This window comes from Apodemus sylvaticus, chromosome 2 (genome assembly GCF_947179515.1).
Source record: "Apodemus sylvaticus chromosome 2, mApoSyl1.1, whole genome shotgun sequence".
In the NCBI taxonomy this organism is placed as follows: Eukaryota; Metazoa; Chordata; class Mammalia; order Rodentia; family Muridae; genus Apodemus; species Apodemus sylvaticus.
The window spans coordinates 45,541,510-45,568,544 of NC_067473.1; the positions used below are offsets into that span (position 1 = coordinate 45,541,510).

Here is a 27,035-nt window from a genome sequence, read left to right on the forward strand (position 1 = left end):
TATTGTGCTTACAGAAATCTCCCTTCTGGAAAACTACATGGAACTATGAATGTAGAAAAGGGCATGAGAAGCTGTGTGCTGAGTATGTTTATAATACAGTATTTTCTCTAGAATTTTTAACTGCTTAATTTCCAGTTTTATTTTCATATAGTTCCCATTTTACTTCTTTAAATAGATCTTGAGGTGAAAGGTATTTTATAGATATTTTTAGGTTGATTATATTTAAGCTTGGACACTTTGCTGTTTGGTTTTAGTTTGGAGTTTTCTTGGTGATTTTCTAAACCAGATGCAACCAGAAGACAACCATAAGAACATTTTCACAGATAATTATGACATGGTAGAATTACACAATTAGAGACTTGAAGTTATTTAATACCCTCCTCATGTCTATCTTTCATAGTTAATAGAATGCTCAATCAATTCTTTAATCTCTTCAGAGGAGACAAAGCTATCTACACCTTGAAGGTATATAATATCTTCATTTAATCTTAGGAGATAAGTCTGCTTCACATTGACCAAAGAAGTCTATACTCTCATGTAAAGATGGGCCTTTCGTTTCTCATCAAAAATAAAGTTTCTTTAAGGATATAGAGAATTCCCAAGTCAATTGAACAACAACATTTTGGTGTAAATATCAGTTGTCTTTGGGGACCTACATCATGGTTTGGGTCTAGGGAAATGGCCCAATGGGAAAGCATTTGCCAGGCAGCATGAAGACCAGAGTTGGAACCTCCAGAATCTATATGGATATCTTGCATGAGACAGAGCTGAGGCTCCCTTAGGCATGCCAGCTGGCTATGCTGAAAGAAATGCCTCAAAATATATGGAAAAGGTTCAAAGACATGGGATGTTGGTTTCTGGTTTACAGATGCATGATATGTATTCATACACATGAAAACACACACACACACACATGCACACGCACACACACATGCACACACACATGTCCTCTATTTCTTTAGTATTTAAACAATGGTAACTGTTAACATGAAGGATTACATTATCACATTATATTATTTAACTTTAAATTTTTGCGGTGCCAGCAGGAAGTCTCAGAGGGTTAAAAAAAGTAGTTGTCCTAAGCTTTACAAGTTGAGTTCAATACCCCAGGACTACCATGATTAAATGAGAGAGTCAACTTCCACAAGTTGTCCTTGGATTTGCGCATGCACACAGAATAAATGCATTTTTACCAGGAAGGAAATTTCTAGTCAGTAACTAGGCCAAGAGCTTTGTAGATCTCTTTAGGCATAAGGAAGACAAGCAGGTCTTCAGTTTCGAAGCAAAACTTGTAAGAATGTTTTCCGTGGTGGACAGCCTCAACCTGGACCTGCACTTCAGAGAAGGAGCTCAGGACAGGGGTGTGGATGGGGAGGTGATGGAATGGTGTTGTATTGTTAGAGTTGTAATAAGTGACATGGCTTGGAGTCGTACTATCATCTCAGATACCTCAGTGGCCAAAAAAGTTAAATCTCTGCCCTACTCCTATCTCTTGAGCAGTTCTATAAGACTTACAAAGCAGACGATATGCAAAATTATCAGGACTTTCTGGGGATACTTAGAAATTAGAGATGTGTTAGGTCATTACTGGATAATCCATAAGTAATTTGAAAAGCACAGTTGAAAATAAAATAGGTAAACACTTAATCACAACTTGAAGGTGTCATGAGGCCTCTAGCAGTGAATAGGTTTTAGACTATTCAAATTCTAGTGAGATTAAAAGAGGAAAAGAAACCATTCCCAATAAACAGCTCCATTCCTGGCTTGTAAGTTGGCTGACTGACATCTGAAATGTGATGGAAGCCAACATCCAGTAGCTAGTTCCTCCTCCATCATGGCAGAGGGTCTGAGGGGCCTCTAGAAGACTGAGTCCCAATGAACTCCATCCACGGTGTCAGCATGGAGCACCGCTGTAAAAAGCCATGAGCACTTGCACTTTGAGGAAAAGCATTCAGGGAAGGATGAAACCATGGAACCCTGCGCAGAGACTGGATGTTATCCAGTAGAGGAGAAAAGATTGAAGCAACAGCAGCAGGTACCAGAAGGAAGCCAGTGTGTGAGAGCCAGCCCTTAAGGTCTGCACACGAAACTTCCCGGAACACAAGAACACAAATAGGCCTCCTCTGGAAGCTGTTGCCGTCAGCCCAAAGCCAAATGGCCATATTTGCGGGAACCTTGATCTGCTTGCTGGGATAATTTTATTTCGTTGAAAGGCAAGCTCGTCTCCTCTAATGCACTCCCCAGGTAAAACCAGAGTGGAGCCAGCCTGGCAGAATAAGCAGCCTACGATGGTCTTTGCAGACGATCCGTCTGACGTCAGCAGTGGCAGGACCGGGAGAATGGGAAAGTTAGCGCTTGAGATTATGATACCAGTCAATGGCTGGGCATCTGAGCTCACAAAATTCTCCAAACAACTTCAAGGCATTTCACAATGCTGGCCACAGTCACATGACAATAAACAGGGCAATAAAAGGCACACAGGAAGTGGAGAAATGTCAGGTTGCTACACCTTCATCTTGTTGAAAATCGCTAGATTACAAGCACTTCCTCTGGGTGCAGGAAAGAAAATGCATTGATAATATTGAACCACCTTATTTGGGCTTTTCATAAGGTACCAGAGAGGAACAGAAAAATTAATGAACTGGTCTGGTCCTGGACATGAGAAAGAGAGCAGGAGAGAAGTACCTCTTCTTGGTGTCTCCTGTGCTTCTTATTTGCCACCAGACATCACCTTGACAGGTTCATTTAAGCAATAAACATTTATTGAGCTCTAACTATTTGCTCAACAACGGACAAGGTCTGTGCTAAAGTTGACTTGATATGATGACATGATCCTTGACGTGTTCGACCTCGTGGCTTAGCAAGAAAGCACAAGCCTCTAAAAAGAAAACACGAATTATATTTTACTAGTTGCAAGATATGAAAGAGAGAGATCAGGTAGTCTTGCTGGAAACCAAGATAAATGGTCAAGATGTTCTTCGAATGAGAGCTGGCATTTAGGCTCTATCGATTTGAACTGTAGTTTTTCCAAAAGATTTATTCAGTGTGTATACAAAGAATTTGTTCTAAAAAAGACCAAAATTGCGGGGTTATATTTATATGGTAACATCCAACCTGTAGCCCAGCATCTCCATTTGCCCCAGGACAGCTATGAATTCAGCAAACATAAAATTATGAAGTTACTCAACACCTTGAGGTGTTTTGTTTATAATAAATTACATAGTATTGAACGTGAAGTTTGGATATGATAATATGCAACATAGTGTCAAAGGTTAGACCCGCCCATTGTGAGAATGATGGAAGTAATATTATGCCCAAGTAATAAAAACGATTCTGTTTTGATTGTAATCTATCAGATGCTTAGATGAGCTGCTGAGGAACAGCCAGGGGTCCAGTTGTGAAATGCTGTCAGAATTGGAACCACAGTAAAGAGCCCGACCTTCTTTCCAGTGACAGAGACTAAGGTTTTCTGCCAAAGAATGGGATGATTGGGGTAAAGCAAACTCCTGAGACAGAGATGAGGTGGCAAAGCAGAGAACATCTTGTATCATCAGCTGGGAAAACCATTTCTGTTGAAACGTGACAGTGTTCTTTGTTTTGGATGTATGCCCTGCAATAATCAATAATTTGTTGACTGCCGTAACTTTAAAAATAATGAAAAGCTACTCAGAGATAAGAAAACATTCTTCAGACGCGACTACAGTGTCTCTTTACTGTCAGGCAATAAATATTTTATCAAGGTATGACGTGGCAACTGTCCGTTCCATGTATGAACTTTAAATCCTTCCTTTCACGATATGAAATGTGGAATGCAAGTAGAAAAATAATAGACAATAGAATTTGTTTCTTAAAAAGCTAGATGCCAAGGAAAGCCTGAATAGAGTACACTTTCTTGGTGAGAGTGCTCAGCCCGTGGGCTGAAGGCACGGGAACTCTCTCATCCTTCTCCATTTCTATACACATCCTGTCCTTAAAAGCCCCTCATTTGCACTCCAGAGTCCTAGTAAAAAGCTTCTTGTTTAAAATTGGGCTTCAGTGATAGCTCACACTGTCCATGTAGAGGATGACTTATCTTTTTAGAAGAAGCAAAATATTGTCAGAATTAGTTCACATCCTTTTGGCACCACCTTGAAACTGGGTAATCTGTGAAAATGGTGGGATTTGTGCGTGTGTGTGTGTGTGTGTGTGTGTGTGTGTGCTGTTCAACTATTTTCAGAGTAATAAGATGCCAAATATATCCTAAATATTGAGCGTATGTAGGCAAAGATAAGGGATCTGTGCAGGCAATTTACTGGAAATACTTCTCTGCATCTCAGCCTGAGCAGACCAGAAAAGACCTGGTTTGTTTCCAAACTTTCATTTAGGTTTTTATGCCCCCTAGTGGGCACTTAGCATTAATGCAGTTTCAAAATCATGTAGATTATTCTGCAGTCTTTCTTTTTGTTCAATTGAATTCAGACTCTGTAATCAGTAATATATGACACTGAGGGTCCCTTAACCGTTACAATAATGTTTTAGATATGACTGAGCCATAACTAGTAACTTAGCCAGAAGACCTCAAGCTATGAAAGAGAGTCTTCAGTTTAAATGTTTTTATTTCATTTTGTTTTTCAACTCTCACAGACTCAGTTATAGAGTGGTTGTCTGGCATGAGGGAGAATTTTCTTCTCCTCATATCAAATGAGAAGGTCTAGAGAAAGGGGAAAATGAAGTGAAGAAGCATAAGTTTATTCCAGACAATTCACCATAGAGGGTTGACACTACCCTGCTGAACTTTATCCATGAATTCCCTGAAAGTCTATTTTCTTTCACTAAAGACCTCTAGTTGTGAAAGAGAACCTTCTAGTTTCCCCCTTTGATGTCATAGAGACTGACAGTGTTAGTTTTCTAAACCACAAGAAAAATGATTCTAAAATATACTTTTTAAAGAATAATAGCTCTTAGATTGGCTGAAACAAAAGATACCACACAATTCTTGAAATAATGTATGTGAAGTTCTCAAGCTAGGTAAGAGAAGATGATTGACTCTTTGGAAAAAAATAGGCAAGAACAAAGACATTGCTGCTTTTAGGCATACATTGATTTCAAAATGTCAAAGAGCAATCTTACCACTGTGAAATTAATACCAGGGCCCCTCTGGCAAACAAGTTCTGTCCCACAAGCAGGTGTTATACAGCAACACTTTAAAAAGTCATTTGCTATTTGCAAACATAGCAGCCACTATAAAAACTATCCATCACACCATGATCCTTCTAGATTGCAAGCCGATAGCAGAAAATCCATGAATAACATAGCCACTGAGACCCTCAGGGACAGAAATATTAGTTAATAAGTAATCCAGTTTCTTCCGGGTCAGAAGAAACTGTTTCTCATACCTCTTGGATTAGTGCTCAAGCCAAAAGAGAAAAAAGAAAATCTTCAGATACAGAATTGAAATCAAAATCAATCATTCAGTCACACGCACGCGCGCGCGCGCGCGCACACACACACACACACACACACAGAGAGAGAGAGAGAGAGAGAGAGAGAGAGAGAGAGAGAGAGAGAGAGAGAGAAAGAGAGACTGCCACCTGGACATTATACATATTATACTTACATCTATTTTTTTTTTTGAAGAAAACAATCCATCTTTCAAATATGCCTCTAGGAACTGACTTGTGCCCAGATGAAGTTGTTTTTATTTTAACTAGTTTAGTGGTTGATGCACAGTAATGTACCCAGCACCTGGATCCATGAGCAGACATTGGCTTTTTCGGACTTCACTACATCTACAGGGGCTCCAGCCATTCTACTTCTCATACCTGGCAAAGTGTGACTTTCCATCATAGAACAGCAAAGGAGTGAGGATGAGATTGAGTGCTGAGATCATTTTAATATCAACACTTTCTTCCTTTGAAGAAAATCCCTTCTATGTACATGACTGGTTTTTAAACATCACTCCTGTCTTCCCCTCAGTATCCATGGAAAATAGATTTGTAAGCCATGATTTTTCTAGGACATTACCCATTACAATATTTTGCATTTGTTGTTTAAATGTGTGTGTGTGTGTGTGTGTGTGTGCATTCTTCATATCAGATAAGCAGGAAAATAAAAACCAATGGAGAATTCAAAACTATGTAAAAGCTTTTGATTTTTTGAGTTCTCTAAGCATTTAAATTTTTGTAAAATTGTTGAATGGTGAAATTAAATGGATATAGATAAAATTTTATTTACAATATGTTGTGTATAAAACTTGCCAACACTTTCCAGCCTATTAAAAAACCCACAAAAATGGTAAGATAAATAGATGAACAAATAGATGATTGATTCATGCATATGTATGTACAGACGTATATGCATACATAGATAAATAGAAAATAAATATATACAGATTCACTTGAGTTCTTTGCTTGACTAATTATATTATACCATTTGGGGCCTTGAATAAGTAAGGGTGATGAATGAAATTAAGAGACTTTACATCAGACTTCATCCATGATTGTAACTGAAGTCTTTGGTAACCAGAATCTAACTATTGTGGTGTGTGTGGCTAGGCGAGGTGCTCCTGGTGGATATGCAGAGCGAATGTTATAGTGAAGTAATTGATGCGGCATGAATGAACGCTGCTAGAAATGCTTCTAACTTCTTACCAGTTTGACTTTGAGTCAGTGTCTCTACTGAAATGTTCAGAATTTTTTTTTACTGAACTCCACATCCAGGTATGCAACCCCACATGTAGTCTTAGATTTTTATGAGCCTCACAACCTGTTATGCAACCTCCTATATGGTCACATCACACGGTCTGAAAAGTTGGGCAATAATTAATGCAGTACAGACATTCTGCGGGAGTAATTTGAATTGCGGTAGATTACCTGGACTACTGGTCACCCACAAACACTAAGAATGAGTAACTGGAGAATCGAAGCATTGAACAGAGCCCCAATAGGGTCCTCAAATGCACTAGGGTCAGTATCCAGTCTGTCATTGTCACTGGCCCGTCCTTGGCCAGTTTCTCTGCAGGTCTACAGGTTGACACAAAATGTTGTCTCACAAGATCCATGTTAATAAGGAGGATCATTTCCTAAATACCTGAAAATTTAGTACTTTCCCTGGAATAAGCACTTAGACCTCGATTATTAAATAAGAGAAAACGTCCGCACTTGCCTGCTATGTGGCGAGAGCCTGCTTCATGCTAAGAAGACATAAACCTCAACAGCTCCCACTTTGTCAACTTTATTTTATGAAGAATGAAAAGTAAAGACAAAATATCAGACTGGAGACACAGTTCAGAGAGATATCAGCTGACTAGCATACAAAACGTCCTTGGTTCAATCCCCTATCCCACAGACAAGATGAAAAACATAAATATTATGTCATCTATAGAGAAGACGTATGAAAGCTACCCAATGGGAAGTTGTTATGGAACATAGTTAGAGAATGGGGTAGGAACTCTGTGGACACAGTGGATGGGAACGAGCTTTTAGAATGAAGACATTTAATTGCCACCTAGTGTATGGCTTGGAGCTGCACACAATGGCCCGTGTCCCACAGGACGAGGGGTGTGGCAGCGGCTGGGATAAAGTAGACGGGAACTAGGCAGTCATTGTTTTACCATAGGCTAGAGACAAAGGGGATGAGCTTCAATTTGCTTTAGTTTCCAACTCGTTGGAAAGCAGAGATAAAGTTCCAACTAGCCGGTATCTATTTTAAAAGCGGGGCTCTATCCCATGCATTGTAGCGTGGTGACTGTGGAATGTATGGATTAGTTCCTCTGTCCATTGGTAGTGGTGAAGTAGAAGGCGAGTAGAGAGACCTAAGTGGCTTTCTAAATGTCTTAGTCTAAAGGAGTAACTGGGAGATAAGATGTGACTAATAGGAGAGCAGCCAACCACTCACACACAAGCACCAGACAGGGTAAGGTTATCATGAGAAATGGCCATCAGCTGTCACAAGTGAAGGTTAATGGGAATCCTGCAACGCTTGTTTTTAAAATGACTGAAGCTGATGAAAACCGTGTGATGTGATGCCCTACTTTTCCTGCCTAAATTTCATCCTCCATCCAATGCTGAATAATAATAGGGGCAGGTAGTTCAGTCCATATTAGAACAGGAATCCAGTGGTGTCGGGATGGGAAAGTTCTTCTTAACTATTGATGGCAAACTATGAACACTGACTTGAGAGCTAGCAGAGGAAGTGGGTAACAGAAGAGTTCTGTTCTGTCTGGTTTAAGGCTTCATGGGATCGTAGCTTCCTGATCTAGAATTAATAAGAGCAGACTACTGAAAGTAGGAGTCTCCTGTGTGGAAAAGCCACCGGTGAGGTTATAAGTGAAAATTAGGGCATCCTCTACCGAAAACCAGTCTTAAGATGTGGGATTTATTGAAATAACACAAGGACAAGGTCTATCTGAAGAACATAAGATTTCGAACTGAGGTATAAATTACACAAAGCTTTAGAAATCAGATAAAGGGAAAGAAGCCAGAAAAGATGAGACAGTTAGACCCAGTGAGGTAAGCCGGTGACTAACACTAAAAGAAAGGACAGAGTGTTTTTGAGAGCAGCCAACGACTCACACACAAGCACCAGACAGGGTAAGGTTAGCGTGAGAAATGGCCATCAGCTGTCACAAGTGAAGGTTAATGGGAATCCTGCAACACTTGTTCTTAGAATGACTGGAGCTGATGAAAACCGTGTGATGTGATGCCCTACTTTTCCTGCCTAAATTTCATCCTCCATCCAATGCTGAAAAATTAAGTGGGAAAGTGTGTTATCTAGACTATAAATTCCAGCATAGAAATATTGACTATGAAATAAATGTTTAAAATATGCCTATGCCACATGATATAAAAGGCAAGAAGAGCTTTCGTGACATCACTGGACTTTTAACTATGTTCTGATCTGAGAGGTTTCTAAATGTTACCATCATTTTCTACAAGGTTGAAAGGTAATTTTTGTAAGTTTATATTCACAATTTCTCACTTATTAGTTTGACACCTTGTGTATTAGTCATGAACTAGAAATGGAGATATTTCAAAAGAAAGGAAGGAAGGAAGGAAGGAAGGAAGGAAGGAAGGAAGGAAGGAAGGAAGGAAGAAGGAAGGAAAGAAAGGAAGGAAGGAAGGAAGGAAGGAAGGAAGAAAGAAAGAAAGAAAGAAAGAAAGAAAGAAAGAAAGAAAGAAAGAAAGAAAGAAAGAAAGAAAGAAAGAAAGAAAGAAAGAAAGAAAGAAAGAAGGGAGGAAGAGAGGGAGGAAGGGAGGAAAAGAAGGACTAATTATACCAAGAAGAAGTGTGGCTTATGACAGTTCTTTTTCCTCTCACCCAGGTATGGCGACATGGTACCAAAAACCATAGCAGGGAAGATTTTTGGGTCCATCTGCTCTCTGAGCGGAGTCTTGGTCATTGCGCTGCCCGTGCCTGTGATCGTGTCAAACTTCAGTCGGATCTACCACCAAAACCAACGAGCGGACAAACGGAGAGCACAGAAGGTAGGCGCTGCGAGAGCAAGCGTTGCCATCTATCACTTTTTATAATAAACTACAAAATCCTCGCCACTCATTCAATACTGGGCTACCGTAGCATCTCAGCAGCTTTAAACAAGGGATTGGGTTTTAGCTGACGAGAAAGGATGTTGAACATGACTGCGCTACTGGTCCGTTATCGGTCTAGAGATGGAGACTCCCAGTGAGCTACACCTCTACAGTCATGGACTGGCTGAATCGCACTCTGTCTCACACAGCCTCTCTTGCAGTGACCCCAGACTCTGGCACCTCTGCTGCATTAGCCAAAGCTGTTCACACAGCCCCAGCTAGATTAACCGTGGGCAGAGAATGCCACAATGATGTAGGGGGTAGAAAGCAAGAAGTACTTGTGGGCAGTGCAAATACCTGTTTGTTCATACATATATGCTTAAGAATTTTTATTAAAGTCCTATTTCTAGATCTGATCATTTAGTTCTTATTTCTAAGAAATCAGGCTGCTTCCAATAAATAAAAAAGGGTCTGTTAGCAAGAACCCAGGTATGTATCTCAGATATTTTGCTCACTTTAGAGAGGAAGTAGGAAAATCCTGAGAATTTGTACTTAAGTTGTTGGTGGAGTTTGTTTTTGTTTTGTTTTTGTTTTTACCAGCCCAGTAGTTTCCTGTGTCTCTGAACTTTGTGACAATTATTTAATCCCTCCAAAATATAATTCCACTCTATACTTATGTGTAAGATGGACAAATAATTCGATTATGATAATATGCAAAAGTATATAAATCTGTGTAAACTTAGAGTTAACTTATAATGACATTAGCAATATTTAATATTTACTGATGACTTGTATTAGACTAGGAAATGCTATAAGGTCCAAGTAAATGATTTATAGAGTCTTCACCAAACTCTATGGTTTGGGTGCCATCATTCCTCCCATTTAATGGGTGGGAATCCTAAAGTTTCCAGCAATCAAGTCATTCTAAGGTCATGTTAACCAATAGGGTAAAAGAGCAACCATTCAGTGTAAGCCAGTCTGAGTCAGGGCACGGCAGAACTCAGTTATTTGCTACATTCTGTGTCCAATAAGAACATCTGATCAATACTTTGGTGTCCTTTCTTAGTCCCCTTCTATTGGAGCCCTCTTGAGACTTACTGAGAAGACACCGTGAAAATCCGAATTAGAATCTAATTTTAAAAAACACTTAACTTTGGTGTTGCCTGCTTCTCTGGCTAACTGGATGAATGTTAGTTCATGTGCCTTCCTCATTCTGATAGCCACCCAGATAGTCAGGGTCCTTTGCCTAGAAATCACTTTGGAAATCCTTCTTGATGCTTCCTCTGTTTTTACAGAGTGCTGCCTTTCTAGTATTTCTCATTCCCAATGCATTTTTCTCCTTTCCAGGAAGCATCTCTTTTTGTAAGTGCCAAAACTCCACTCCTAGCCATGTTTCATTGGTGTACAGGCTAGATAATTCCGTGCACCTGCAAGCCATCACCAACAATTTGCTGCAGTTCACTACTAACTTTGAGGCTGGTCCCATCAAAGAGTTTAAACATGGTTGTCGTCAAAATGTAGCACCAGTAAAGTAGAAACCCTCATAAGGTCGCCCTTGGATAATTTCGGTGATGCCATATAAGTACAGGCAGGTTCCACAGAGATCTCCTTGATGACCAGTGTCAAAGAGCATTTTCCTCCAGTTTGTTCAGCCTTGGACTACTTGCTTTAAGAAAATCCCCATGGGTGAACAATTATCTACCTTCAAATTACTATCCCAGGCAGTAATAAATATTTTAGACAGCATTTATGCATATTATTAATAATCTAATAGGCTAGAAATGTTAAGAAAGAGAGGGATATAAAAAGGAAGAAAGGAGGAAGACGGGCAGGCGCGCTCTGTCATTCCCTTCTACAGGGACATTTGGACAAACAGAGCTGTAAGGACTGATTTCAGGTTCCTCTCTAAGAGACCTTTCATGTGGTTCTAGCCACAAAGGGCACTCAGAGGCACTGTCTGAAATAGCAGTGCTCCTCCGAGAAGATTGACTCCTACATTTACCTGTCTCCATTCTGTGTCTTTTGTTAGTGTAAGAACTACTTACAGAAAAAGAATCTGAAGCACAAATAGGATGTTAGTTGTTTAAAGTCCTAATGTGTATGTGTGTGTTTTCTGCAAAGAATATCCTGTGTCATGATAAAAAAGAAAGACATTCTGAGAAGAGCTTTAGAATACTAGAATTAGCCAGCATTCTAAATCTGAAAAAAGCTAAAAGAAAGCACATAAGTACAATCTCTGAAGGAAGCGCCTTGTGCCTTCATGGGATCACAGGTACTCAAGGGCTACCTTGTGAGCATTTACACTTGATGAACCCAGATCATAAGGGTGATATTTTGAAGCAAGATTTAAAATATTTAAAGATTTAAAATATGTTTTAAAATATGAATAAGACTACATTGTCAACTGCCTATTCAACACTAACTTGACTGTACCACATAACAATAAGTATAACTTAATAAAAGCAAAGCAACTGCCTTTATCCGGAGTTTCTAGTATGCCATGGGTGATTTTAATGTGACATTATAATCATAATCACTTACTTGAAGGTTATGTCATTATGTCAGTTTTATAGAGACTTTGTGTGTGAGCATAAATCTATTGGTTAAATCCCAAGACCAGAAGATTTTAGCATTATTCAAATATTTATGTATTTACATATGTGTATCTACACACAATATAAACAAATACTTAAACATATTAAATAAATATGTTTATATATATATACATGTGCATGTATTATATGTGTATATTTTAATTTCCCTATATATACTAGAATACTAATACTATATATATGTATTTGTGTATATATACATATATGTATATATGTATGTGTGTATGTATGTATGTATATCATGCTTATCTCTCCGAGCTGTGAGTCCTTTTGGTGACAGTTTACCTCACTCATCCACTTTACTGAGTGAAATGCCAGCACTGTATCTGCCAACGCTGCCCTCCTGGGATTACCCAGACTTCAGAGCTGGGAATAGCACGCAGTCTAAGACACTGTCTTCCGCTTTCATCTTCGGTTGCTCTGACTTGCTTCGTTTTCTAGGACAGCTATTTTCCTTAGCGAATGGAAACAATCCAACAAACTCCTTCAGACCTTCAAAGCTGACAAAGCTTCGCATCCTACATCCACACGGACCACTTGAGCATTAAATGAATGAAGCGGCCTGCAGTGTAATGTCTGGAACACATGGTTTAGGCAGGGAGGATGAGAGCCAATATTTAAGCAGTGATGAATTATCTCAGATTAGTAAGAAGAGAGACGTTCTCTCGATCCCTAGGTTGCCTAGGATACTTTCATTTCTCTTAAGTATTGAAAATATTTGATTCAGTAACGCGGTGGTTCAAAACATTTACTAAAACCTCATCCTAATTTGCATTCTCCCTCGTGGCACTTTGCCACTTCAAGAAGCTGCTATTTTCTACAAGGTGCAAGCAGGGGACCGAAAGGACTGTTCTCTCTTAACCTCTCATTACACAGCAAGTATTGCCATGGCTGTCATACTGAGTAGGTCATAAGAAAAGTGAGTTTCTGAAGTAACTTTGTAAAATAATCTCCTTCAATTACCTGCTGGAACCAAAGCTATAATCACAGACAGTAAAGTCTAGATTTCAACAGGTATTTGGTATGACACTCCACAGGATGAGTTAAGCCAATTAACTCAGAGTATTACAGCAAACTGAGAGAAAAGTCGTGGCTGAAATTAAGACAAGTGGACTGGTGCTTCTTTTGCTAATACAGTACCTGGCTTAACAAAAAAAATGGCTGCTCTGCCTTTAAAACAGGTATTTTATACATTAGGACTCTCTATGTATTGTGAGTTGCTGCTATTTATAGACTTCCTATTACGTCGTGAAAGATATGACATTATCCTGTTCTGGACAGGCAGTGGTTTTGGTTACAGCATATGGCTCAAAGAAAGAAAAGAGTATTGCTCAATATTGCTGCCTAATGCTGAGAGAATGACATGGGAGAGAGAAGCAACTATGCCTGGGGAAATGTAATATGCAAGATAGTGGGGGATGGAGGGAGGTAAGAGAAAAAGGTGGGAGGGGAAAGGAAGAAAAATCTAGAAGATGGACAGGAAGGGGTTTGAAACAGCAAAAGATCAAGAGGGAGAAGGTGGACGAAATCAGGCAATGAGTGTTTGAGGAGCTTAAAGGATTGGACTCACAATGCGCACTTTCTGGGAATCAATAGGTAAATTGCTTGTTTGTAAATGATTAGGGCAATTCTAGGTAATTTCCCAAACGTGCTTGTCATTGCCATTGTTTTGTTGAGTCGGGACTGAAATGCTAGCACTGCCTCAAGCTTTTGAAGACAAAAGTCTTTTTCCTGCCTTCCAACTTAATTCTCCAGGACCGGCTCAATATGTTCAGTGGTCTCAGCATTCCACTGACAGCAGAAGTGAAATTTGTCGATTGTCCACATTACACACAAATGATCTTGATGCAGTACATGATTTTTAAATGGGATCGACACGCTGAGAAGCATACATTTCAGGGTGAAGAAAGAAAGAGTAGGCCTGAAGCCATGATGATCAATGAAGTTCTGGTGCAGGAGACTGTTCAGCACTGCTCTCCAGGAAGGAGATGTAAAGGGGAAATTCCATAAAATACACACACACACACACACACACACACTTTGATACAAAAATAAGTCTGCCATCAAAAAATTATCACCATGCTCAAAGCAGGCAGCCTTGCTTCCAAAAGGCTACTTTAAAGTTTTGATTGGTGACGTATGCCTGGGATACGTCAGCACATAACAGATGGCTATCAGAGGCTAAGGAGTACAGTGACAGCCACAGGCCAGCTATTTAGTACAGTCAGGGGCCAACCTCGGTCACCTGCCTGAAGGTAACAACAAATAAGAGTTAACTGTGCTGAATCATGCTGTGGCCCCATCTTCTCAGGAGCCTGAAGCAAGATCACTCATTTAAGGCTTAACTTTCTCCACTTAACAAAACCCGTTCTCAAAAATATTAAAAACACAGTGACTGAAAAGATGGCTCAGCAGTTAGGAGTGCTTGCTGGTTCTTCCCTAAGACTGAAGTTCAGTTCCTTCTTTTCCAATCAAATGGTTCAAAACCACCTGGAATTTCAGCTCCAGGGTAAAGGGGTCATAAAAAGAGAGTGGGGTTTAGGGAGTGTGGCATAGAATAGAGTTTATTCAGGGCAGAGGATGGGAGTTAGGGAGGCAGAGAGACAGACAGAGAGAGAGAGAGAGAGAGCAGAGAAGTGGAGGCTGGCCATGACCAAGTAGAGAGAGGGGGAGGGGAGGAGAGCCCAAGAGGGGCAGAGAGGTGAGAGTGGGTTGAGAGAGAGTGATGAGAGAGAGAGAGAAGAGGGGGCAAGTAGCCCCTTTTATAGTGGGCCAGGTCTATGGGGCGGGACATACCTGCTGTTGCCAGGTAAGTGTGGAGTGGAGCTTAGACAGAATACTAACACAGGGGATTCGACATAATAACATTATTCCCCTCCTCTTTCCTCCTTCCACGTGTCCTCCCTCCCACCTCTCAGGCAAACAGACCCCACCCAAATGTCCCCTCTTCCCTGTCAAATTACAAAGCAGAAAAGGCTGGGGATGTAAATCAGCAGTAGAGAATTAGCCCCCCATGCAGAAAACCCTGGCTCCCACGCTCAGTACTTAACACACTAATCAATAGTTGACTAACTAAACCATGCTTCCTCTGAAGCCATTATATGGCATATCACATAGCGATATAATGTGCAGTAGTCTCTGCATGTGCGCCTGGATGAAGTTCTCAGATGTAGACGTTGAATAAACTGCAAAAGAATGTGAGCTCTGTTCTTTCAGCTGTATTAGAATATGTGTGCGCACATCTTGGGTTTATGACAGGAGATACAGCAGCCACTGAGGGCTACAGAGCCTAAGCCAGACCATAGGCCAGAGTACTTACCTTGTGTGTGTGTGTCTTTGTAACATTAGCATTGTTTTTTATAGGCAAACATTCCCTTTCTATTTTTAGACCAGAAATATTTTTTTCTAGATTTTACACAAAAGAGTATACTTGAGCCTCAAGGTAGTGTGGATATGAATTATTCATAAAGGGAAAGGTGGGCCTCTTAACATAAGTTTGTAAGAAGCTTCCTGGACAAATCTTCTCAAGTGCTTTGGTGCATAAACTTGGGTTTGCTTGTTTGTTTGTTTGTTTGTTTGTTTGTTTGTTTTTTGTGGCTTTTAAGAAATATTTATTTATTTATTTTATGTTATTTACATTTTAAGTGTTATCTCCTTACCTGGTTCCCCTCTTCCAGAAACCCATCCCATCCCCCCTCCTGCTTCTATAAGGGTGCTCCTCCTATCACCCACCCAATCCCGTCCTCTGCTGAATATGCAGCTGGAGCCATGTGTACTCCTTGGCTGGTGGCTTAGTCTCTGGGAGCTGGGGGGGGGGGGGGGGTCCTGGTTGGTTGATATTATTGTTCTTCCTATGGGGATGAAAACCCCTTCGGCTCCTTCAGGCCTTTCTCTAACTCCTCCATTGGGAACACCACACTCCGTGCAATAGTTGGCTGTGAGCATTCCGACTCTGCTTGTTGACCAGGAGTCATAAAGTGTGGTCCCCAGCATGTGCAAGGTGGGAAGGCAGCTCCTTGCATGATGGTCAGAAGGTAGTCATGTAGCAGGAACTGTAAAGAGAAAATAAGCTGGAAAGCCCACCAACCAGTTGCTGTTCTGGGGAATACTGCACGGTTGATGTCACTGAAACTAAGCAACTGAATGAGCATCTGAACTTCTCCACAGAGAAGAGCGGTCTGTGGAAGATACACTGAAAGTTTCAATAGTCTTACATGTCCATCAGGATAGACTCACTGCTTTCTTCATCTCAACAGCGTCAAGACTGAAATAGAAATCAGGCGAATAAATCTTCGTACAGACCCTTGGGGACAACGTAACTGAAATTCAGGGATTTTAAGATTTTGTAGTACTCAGCAGGGGCTCCACTTTTGTCAACTCAGCAGCATAATTGTAAAGGAAGAAATTAGGCAGGGTCTACATGGACTCCTGAATAGTGAATTTAGAAAGGGAGAGGGAAAGAGGGAGAGGGGTAGTGGGAGGGAAGGGGAAAGGAAAGGGAGGGAAGAAAGAAGAGAGGGAGGGACAAATGAAGAACTAAGGAAGAAAGGACAGAAGGGAAAGAGCTAGAAATGAAGGCAGGGGAGAGCAGAGAGGGGTAAACTCACCCGATAGAGGAGGGAGTTCACACCTGAGTAGTCCTGGAAACACGTCACTAACTTACAAAAAGAAACCAGTGACTTAAACAAGTATCACAGCTGCTCTGGTGGGCCTGCGGCTTCTCCTCACTAAGTCACTCAGATCACAGTAACTGTAAATGCAAGTCACGTGATACTGTTATTTTGCTCCTGACAAAACTGAAAGAAGAACAGAGCGATTTGATGTGTGGTGTGCACACCTACGTACATCGTACACACAATAATAAAAAAAAATTGTTTTAAGGAGTTTATTCTCCGACTTATAAATGGGATTCATTAGTGTTCATGGGATATTTGTGGTTTTTCTCCTGTAGAAAGCCAGGCTCGCCAGGATCCGGGCAGCGAAAAGCGGAAGTGCGAATGCCTACATGCAGAGCAAGAGGAATGGACTACTGAGCAACCAGCTGCAGGTACCGCCAGGCCCTCCGCTTCTTCGTAACCACGGGCTCCTCAGCGTGATGGTGATTCCGGTCCACTTAACCGTATGACTTTATTGCGGGCGATTATGAAAATGACTACTGGAACAACAAAGTGTCATTTTTACAGCTTGCCAGCCTACATCCTAGTTGCCTCTAACAGCTTAGAAACTGTGCTAGGAGACAGTGCCCGTGGTTACGATGTCTCTTTCCAAAAAGGAATTCCAATTCCTAATCACCCAATCATTCGAATGCTTAATTATTTTTATTTCATAATACGTATGTACAGTTTGATAGGGGTCAAGGGGGGAGACCTGATATCTTCCTCTACTTCTGATGGAGAAAGAATAGTATTCAATCAATTTTAGAAAGGTCACAGGATCAAAGGAGAACATGATAAACCCTTAGTCATAGGGACTTGGATTTCCAATTCAAGGAGGTATAAGCTTAAAAGACAAAATAAAAATGTACCTGCTGATCACCCAGACTTAATTACACATTTGTCTTTTTTTAGATAGTAAGTGCCACTGGTTGATCTCAGAAAACAGGGCAGGTAGCTCTGCACACATGTGTAGCCCAGATTCCCCTAGTCTGGAAATTAAAGAGAAAGTTCTGTGTCTTCCCTGTGTTACAGTCCTCGGAGGATGAACCAGCCTTCGTAAGCAAATCTGGATCCAGTTTCGAGACTCAGCACCACCACCTGCTTCACTGCCTCGAGAAAACCACGGTAAGGACACAGCAGGACGGGGTTGCAGTCCTGTGCCTGAGAGCACTTCTGTTTGCTTCTGTGTAAACATTGAATTTCCAGGCAGAATTTGATCCTCTGCATCCCAAGAAAACATGCTGAAAAGCAAGGTCACAGAAAGTTTCTCAACACTAGAAATGGCTTAGAAACGATTCAACTTGGAAGTTGCTATAGTTGTCATATGTGCCCCGCCCTAAGCGGTCGCCTTAACTCCATTCCAAGATGCCATGAAAGAAAGTTATCTTCTAATAAAATTGAATCAAATATTGCATTTTCTCCATGTATAAAGTGATTTAAACAGGGAAAACAATATAATTTCAAGTGTCTCTGCATCTGAAGAAAGAAGCTATCAAAGCAGTAACAAAAAAGAGAGAGGGATCAGAAGAAAAAGCACATATCTCTCCTATTCACAGGTGCAATGAAAAGAGAGATATTTGAAAATGATCTCTTTAGTGCAACAAAATGATCCTTGGTCACAGAGTGTTCCTAGTTACAGAGAAATCTCATTTCCTTACTAGCATGTAATCAGTGGGAATTATTCCACAGCAAATTTACCCATCATTAAGCTAGCTGTGCATGGGCATCATGGTTCGTGACCACAGAACAGAACAAAGCATCTTTGATGTGTGAATCGGGTCAGCTCACTCACCAGTGCTACAATATAAATATAAATAGTCTGAAGTCTAACATGTCTCCCATCAAATTACTTATCCAGAGAGTTGAGCCCGATCCAAGGTCTTGTGAAATCAGGATGAATCCCATCACCACCAAACCTCAGTTGATTGGACAAAACAGGAACAATAGATGTGACTGGAGAAGGGTGGTGGGCAATGGAAGCAAGGGCGGGTCCACAGCGTGAGCCAATGAGGATCGTGAGTAGGCGGGCTCAAGAACGTCTCCCTGTGCATCTCTCTGTTCTTTGGAGGTTTAAGAGATACAGACCACTTTGGGATTAGTCAGGCAAAGACATAGAGTCAGCCCAGGGTCACACTTAAAAGATGATGTAAGTGAAGGAAGAGAGCAGACGGGGATGAGGAAGCAGCAGAAGAACCCAAAGGTCCCCAGAAGTGACATGAAGACACCAAGAGAAGACGCAGCCAGGTGTTTGTGCTGTCAGGGTGATTATCTCACAATAAGCGTGAAATTTTAGAAATTTAATTAGGCCAGTTCCATGATTATATTTAAATTTTAAATAACATTAGACCTATACTTCTAATGTAATAGCTAGAGAACACTTTAATAGTTAAGTGATAGATTAAAGATAGGTTGATTTGTCTGTCTCATGTCTTTCCACCATCTTACCACTGAAGAATATTTCTTAATTAAAAAAGAAAATGTTTTTAACCCCAAGAAATACAATTTAGTTTGAGCGACTTAGAAAATATATACAGCAACCAGAAGCAGACTACCTTCATTAATTCTAATGAGATTAGTGGGATTACCATGTGTTCTAAATAGTACATGTGTGTTGCATGTGCATTGTAAGAGAAAAATACCCAGATTATGACTCCTTTGTGCAAGGAAATTAACACAAAATTCTGTCACCTACTCATTGTTCTCTGGACATGCTTAGAAATGCTACCCTCAGCAAAGCAATGACAAAATGAGTAACTAAACCAATCTGTTTCCCATTAGTCCAGGAATTGCTTCAACTGTTTTACTAATATTTTAGGATGAGAGATGGTTAAGTTAAATTCAAAAATGTGCAAAGCCTTCCATTATAAGGCCATTTCTACACACACGCAGATAAAAATCATAATTGAAGTCATTCTCCAGCAACTCGGGCTAAGGAACGTTTGGTCTTACGTGTCTGAGGCAGAATTCTTGTGTAGGTGTTCCAGGAGATAATTCTTTACTACTTTTACATTAAGCTTTATTTTGTGGTCTTTAAAGTGTGGTAAGTGAAATGACACACCTTACTGTTTGTCTCTGAGCAAGGAGTTAGGAAAATAGAGGTGATAAACCATAGAGATAAGAAAAGTGGCCACAAAACCTTGGAACTAATCTCTTGCGAGATATTTCTCAGATATGGGCTTATAATTCATTCTTTATTAATAAGCAATCGTTTTATATAAAGAGAATTTTAGGGTAGCATCAAAAGAAATGGAAATCCCTGAGGTTTCTCAGTTTCTAATTAAAACATTTCTATGCCACATGAAGGTGTTTGCTAATATATAGTAGGTAATCTAATTTAGGACATCCTTTTACCATAGTCTCTGTTTATATTTAGTTATAGTAAAGACACTATGAACTTATAGATTCCCTGAGGATATTTTTATATTCATTTTGTATTCAATTTAATTTCAGTTTTGTTTCTTTAGTTTATAACATTCTGATTTTATACTTAAGTTAATGAATGATATTTTTTAAAATGTTGGCTCTGTAAATAAACATTGAATCAGGTCGCATATCTCCATGTCCAGATCTAGCTAGAAAGATTCTTTTCCTCAAAAAAAGTTCCCTAAAAGAATTTTGATTTTGATATTTAAGTGTTTCTGAGACCTGTTGGATCAAGTCTAACCTAAATCTTGGTGTATTTTTAAATTATAAAATAATGGTATTTAATCTCTTTCAAATTACGAGATCATGTATCTGCCTTCCTCACATTTTCTCACAACTCTCCCACAGAACCACGAGTTCGTGGATGAACAAGTCTTTGAAGAAAGCTGCATGGAAGTGGCCACTGTTAATCGCCCTTCAAGTCACAGTCCCTCTCTCTCTTCACAACAAGGAGTCACCAGCACCTGCTGCTCACGGAGACACAAAAAGACTTTCCGCATTCCTAACGCCAACGTGTCGGGAAGTCATAGAGGCAGTGTGCAAGAACTCAGTACAATTCAGATCAGATGTGTGGAGAGAACTCCACTGTCCAACAGGTACCTGGGCTTGAGCTGTACTGTGTAAATAAATACCTGTCCTGGTTCGTAGACTAGGTCCGCTGCAATCACAGCGCGACCAGTGTGACCTTTAAACCTAGTTCCAACGAAACAAGGGAAAACCGACAAAGCAAGCAGAGCACATCTGTAAAGGGTCAAAAAGCTGCATTGGGAGGCAGAGGAGATGGCTCGTTGGATAAATTGATCGCCATTGAAGCCTAAAGACGTAGAGTCCAAATTCTCTAGAATCCACGTAAAAGCCAGCCATACACTGCAGCTGTATGTAATCCCCTTGCTTGGGAGGCAGAGACAGGGCATCCTCCGGGGGCGGGGACGGGGGCGGGGCGGGGGGAGGGTCGTTGGGGAGCTAGCTGGAGCTGGGGAGTAGGCAAGGACTCTGTCTCCATGCAGGAAATGGAGAGCAATCAGGAAGGCATCCACCTCCCCGTTCTTTCACCTTCCTGTGCCATGGGGAGTTTACAATAAGTCTATGGCTTGCAGAAAATGTCAGGCTTCAGATACTTAGAGCTATGTCTTTGAGGTTCTTAACATACGACTTATCAATAAGTAGGAGCTTTCAAGAAATTGTGACTTTTCAAAACAACACCATCCCTAAGTTTTTATAGCTTTAGGTGTTAGAAAAAAATCACCATGGGATGCCATTCCACGCTGAAGCCCCCCAAAGTCTCTGCCAAAAGAAACTATTTCAGTTGTTATCTGAACCCTTTTATTTATATTTTTATAGAACATACTTTGAGAAACAAATGATTGAACTAAGTTGAACAGGATTTTAGGGATGTAAGTCATGTTAATAAACTGATTAACATTTGTGATAATATTAAAATGGTTTAAATATGGTATTGCTTATATATTTCAAATATTTTAAGTAGTAAAATATGAATTCTTCAGTTACGTGAAAAACAACTTAAAATAAATAACTTACTTGTTCAAAACTACTTTTCTCCCTCATTAGCCGATCCAGCTTAAATGCCAAAATGGAAGAGTGTGTTAAACTAAACTGTGAACAACCTTACGTGACCACAGCAATAATAAGCATCCCAACACCTCCAGTAACCACCCCAGAAGGCGACGACAGGCCGGAGTCTCCTGAGTATTCGGGAGGAAATATCGTCAGGGTGTCTGCTTTGTAAAACAATTGGCGCAGGTCTGAGAGAATTTGAACCCTGACTATGGAAAGAATCTAAAGGAGAAGAAAGAAGAAATAATCACCCCTTTTTGCATATTTAGACAGCAAAGCAAGAAGGTTGGCAATGAAGCAAAAGTAAAGATGTCAGAGTCGAAGATGTGAATCAAACCACCAAACGGCATTTCTAGACAGCGTTCGACCTGTCCACAGAAGATAACTCTGTGGCCCTTTGACTTTGTGAATGAGCACAATGAAATGCCATTTATTGATGCCTCTTATGATCAGAACTCTTTTTTAATAAAACAAATAAAATGAATCTTTGAACATAATGTTCCAGTTGAATGCAAAACAAAAAAATTATGGAAAACATTTTGATAAAAATTTTTCCTGTTAAAAACCACGAACATTGGCTCTGGTGAAGATTACTGTCGATAAAAAATTCATACGATCCATTTGTGTGGACTGAAGGAAACCATCCCAATGCATGCTAGAATTCTTTGGAGCAGTGATCTCAGTTTCCTTATGTTGTCTTCAGAATAGGCATGACAAACTATACCTGTAGAAAGGGGAAATTTCTGTGCACTTAAAATGAGCTGATTGTCCATGTTCCATGGTGGGCTGTGCAAATAAACTCCTTTTAGCACTGCAGTGTTTCTCATGGGGATGCACACTAGTAAATCTAAAGTTTTCAGATAGTTCAGTATTAATTATTGTTTAACCTTGCACCTAGTCATTGTTATAACTGCAATAATTCCCTCTATATCTGTTGTATCAGGAATCAGGAATTTTTTTGGACTTTCCATATATTCATAGATACAGTTAGAGCCACATTCATAGAAAAACTCCTGGTGTGGCTGGGTTTTAGGTGACTTTTTAATCCAAAACTATTGTGTCATAAATGTTTTTTTGGTAGTATTCTTTGGTCCACTGTGTTCCTGTGACCCAGTGCATTATCTGTCCCAGGTTCTCTCTAGTGTCTTTCTACTGAGCTTACCCATTAATGACAGGATTAGTGTTTACTGTAGTAATAAAACAAAAGTTTCCTGCCTTTGTATTTCTCAACCAGTTATTATAAGAAGACTGTCAGCAATCCCCTTGATAAAAACTAGAGTAAAGGAGTTGACATGAAATATCTCCAGTGTTTTCACTATTTATAGAAAACCCAGACCCTGCAAAGACCCGTATGTGTTTTATGAGAGGAGTTAAATAGTACTTTTAAAAGAAAATCACAGGATGGATGATTTCAGAATCTAACTCAATGTATTAATTATTCTGCTTCAGATCTTCAATACATTTTGAGAACAGCTGAAATGCAGAGGTAAACTGCAGTGCTTTGTGTAGCAATATTTGATGAGAGCATGCTTGTAATGCCATCTAAGAAAGCAACAATGTATCTCAAAAGATTCTAGTGTATCACAAGGCGCAAAGTTCTCTGCAAAATCAGGAAGAGGGAGTATGCTGATGTGAAGTCGATCACGATGTACATTTAAGTGAAAAGTCTTGATACCTTTTCTCCCTTGAATATCCGCAGATGTGTCTGCACGTGACAGTGTAAAAAAATAAAAAAACAAAGTTTTATGTGAACGAAAAGTTTTGTTCATTCCAAGCCACCACTGTAAGAACGAAAGCTTAGTTTCTGTACATGAAAAAAGAATTAATAATTAGTTCTCTGTCATAGAGATTTTGAAATGCTTATCACAATTTATCATAAGAAAACACAAATTAATCCAAACATTTTCAGGTAAAGCCAGAAACGGTCACTTCCCATTTTTAGAATGGCTTCTAGGACAGTGCTAGGCACACAGTAGATCTTCATCAAAGCTGAGTGACAGGAAGAAGAACTCAGCTGACCCTCGGGAAGACCTGGCTTTACTTCTAGTGTGTCTTTGAAAAAGTTACTAATATTCCTGCGGCGTGAATATTAACAATTCTATTAACACCTGCCTGTTGTCACTTTATGCTTCTAGAGCAAATACATAGTAAAATGTCTTTGATGGCACTTATTAAAAAAAAAAACTTTTAAAATAAGTACAATCAAGAACATTTACCATCTTTTAATTCCCAACAAGAAATTCTATTTTCATGTTCTTAATAGGACATAAAACAACATAGACTTGGCTTATTTAGGTTGGTAATTATTCTTCCTGCTTTGGTTTGTCGTTTATCAAAAATTATTAATTTCTTCAGATTTTCAGAAATGAGATTTAAAAAAATAATCTTTTGGATGTTTTAGGTGATTTAAAATATACTGTGTTGGTGGTGAATGACTATTGATGACTGTGTTAAGTGCAACTGTACTGTAAGTGAAATGTAATTATTTCTGTGTATCATATGGAGTAACTAAGGTCATTGTTTTTGACAATTTTGTTTGAAATTCATATATCTTATTTCAAAGGATAGCATAATATCTGCATTATGCTGGAAAAAATAGACCTTTGGAGAATACTTAAATAAAACATGTGCATGCTTGAACAGGACAACATGGTTGACTGTGACCCTTTTTTCTTAGATTTAATCCCTTTCCAAAGATGTGTCACACTAAAAATAAATCTAAGAGGACCTTGTGGCTCATGCAGACTAAAAGAACTCAAAACTTCACTGGATAAATCAATAGCTTTTCTCTATCAGTGGGATGCCAGAAAGATAATAGATAGATAGATAGATAGATAGATAGATAGATAGATAGATAGATAGATAGATACATAGATACATAGATACATAGATACATACATAGATAGATAGATAGATAGATACATAGATACATAGATAGATACATAGATGCATAGATACATAGATAGATAGATAGATAGATAGATAGATAGATAGATAGATAGATAGATAGATGATAGATAAATGATAGATAGATACATAGATAGATGATAGATAAATGATAGATAAATAGATGATTGATAGATAGATAGATAGATAGATAGATAGATAGATAGATAGATAGATAGATAGATAGATAGATCATGGCACAGAGATCACTTAGAAAGCACAGACTCTGACCAAAAGGCACTCTTATCACTGTTGTTTGTATCAAGCAAAGTGAAGCTCGGAAACTGCAGTATTGGTCAAAGCTTGGTTCAATTCTTAGTAATAATAGAGGGATCTGGCGTAAGAAAATGGGTGACTTGTATGCCTATAACTATATGTGTGTGCATAGATGATAAATGAGAGTTATATGATAGACAGACAAATAGACGATAGATATAGATGATGATAGATGATAAATAAACAGATACTAGTTTGCTTTAAGAAGTACTGCAATTTTTTACATTTTAGTTGAAATATAACTGTATCACTACCCCCTTTCCTTTCCTCTCATGAGCCCCTCCCATTTTGCTCCTTCTAATCTTTCCCATCCCCCCTCAAACTGAAAGACCCTTTTTACTGTTGCTTCACTCACATATGGGAAAATATAGAAATACAGTAGACAGAGTCCATTTTTGTTGTTTGTGCGAATCTGGATTCCGGGATAAAGTTGTTCAAAACATATGCATGTAGTGACAACCTTATCAATATCCTGGAATAGGCAAAAGGAGGAAGTTACATTTAAAAAGAAATTATAAGAAAAAGAGACAAGTCATTTAGTACAAAGACTGCTGTTCACTCTTGCTGTATATTATCCTTTTAGTATACAGTCTCCATATTCTCAGGAATTACTTTTCATAATAGACTGTGACTTGCTGAGGTATCAGCATTGCCTTTAAAAAGTTCCTTGCACCTCTCTCTTTCCTTCACTTTAGTCACAACAATAACCTGGAAATAGCCTCTGGGGAGTTTCTCTCATGTCTACCAGCAACATCGCTCAAAAGAATAGAAACAGTTCTTGATATCAAACACATGAGTCCTCCGAGTCTCATAAGATAGACAAGCCCTCTTCCCGAAAGAGTTATTGAAGTGTTTGCTTGGCTAACTCACAGGTGTAAAGACGGTTATTGCACTGTGTAAACCTGAACAGAATTTTCAATATCATTGTGTAGATATGCCATTTTTATTGAAAATAAGAATTTAAACTATTTCTACCTCAGCTAGTTGCATTTAAGAGAGTAAAATTTTTCTTATAGTGTTCTTATGTTTTATTTCTAATATTTTAAGCAGCAATATGTTTGTAATAGCTCTATTTATAACATAGGCTTTCTCACAATAATAATGTTTTGTTTCTGACTGCTCTCCTTACATATCTCTGCCTTCTCCATTCGCTAGTCATTTCTTCTTGATTTTTCTATAGAAAATGTAGTAGGCATATACTATTCTTTCTGCTTATAACTCACTTTCTGGAATTCTTATCAAAAACAGGACACTGTGCTAAGCATCAAGAGAAATAAGGCTTGAGAAATGAGACTAACCAAACTTAATGGTATCATTGGAGGTTCTTTGCCACATAATGTTATGTCCAAACTTTTTAACTTTTATTTCATTTTAGTTTTATTTTTTACTTTTTAATCTTACAGTCTTTGCGTATGTGTTATGGATTCTGCTTTTGTGTTTTTATGGGATTCCTAACAAGTGTATCTCTGCCACTACATCTCTCTCTTGTGCCTTTTCTTGGACTCTTTCCCTGGTGTTTGTTTTGTCTAATGTTGATTTACTTTATTTTATCCTTTAAATGTTTGTTCGTTTTCTAGTGAGAGACATCAAAGTGTGTGTGTGTGGGGGGGGAACCCTAACCAGAATCTAGTGTATGAAAAAGAAATATATTTTCAATTAAAGAAACAAAAAATAGTAGATCAAGTTTCCTCAAGGACTTACACAGTGGCAATGAGTGGAGGCCTCTGGATCACCCTGCTACTCCAAAGCCTACACTGCAAGTTCCCTGTCTGCCATGATCACGCACTATTATGCCTCCATCTCCCAAAGGGAATTCCCTGAAAAGCTCTATATAAATATACTGTTCTTCAAATTATTTTCCCAAATCATTCCAGCATACTATTGAAATCTCTACATAGGCAATGATTCTCTTTCTACCAAGGGCCAGCAGTAAACACATGTATTCCTACTTACTCAGAGAAATCAAATCCAAAAGAGAGGTAGAACTCATGACTGTGGTTTGATCATTGGGAAAAGGACAATACCTATCTCTCAAGATTCAC

The 27,035-nt window shown here is 39.2% G+C and overlaps 1 protein-coding gene across 3 annotated transcripts in view; it reads left to right on the forward strand.

Annotated features, from left to right (window-relative positions):
- Kcnd2 (potassium voltage-gated channel subfamily D member 2) overlaps nucleotides 1–22,056 on the forward strand; it is a 487,073-nt gene extending 465,017 nt beyond the window's left edge. Inside the window, exons 2-6 of one of the 3 annotated variants that reach the window (XM_052172435.1) lie at nucleotides 9,302–9,464; nucleotides 17,070–17,200; nucleotides 17,835–17,919; nucleotides 20,500–20,792; nucleotides 21,766–22,056. In XM_052172435.1, the coding sequence (XP_052028395.1) occupies nucleotides 9,302–9,464; nucleotides 17,070–17,200; nucleotides 17,835–17,919; nucleotides 20,500–20,792; nucleotides 21,766–21,943 (850 nt within the window). In that variant the 3' untranslated portion in view covers nucleotides 21,944–22,056. Of the gene's footprint in view, nucleotides 1–9,301; nucleotides 9,465–17,069; nucleotides 17,201–17,805; nucleotides 17,920–20,499; nucleotides 20,793–21,765 lie in introns of all 3 variants that reach the window. The other 2 variants (XM_052172437.1, XM_052172436.1) reach the window with 2 other exon arrangements.
- The last annotated feature ends 4,979 nt before the right edge of the window (nucleotides 22,057–27,035 follow it).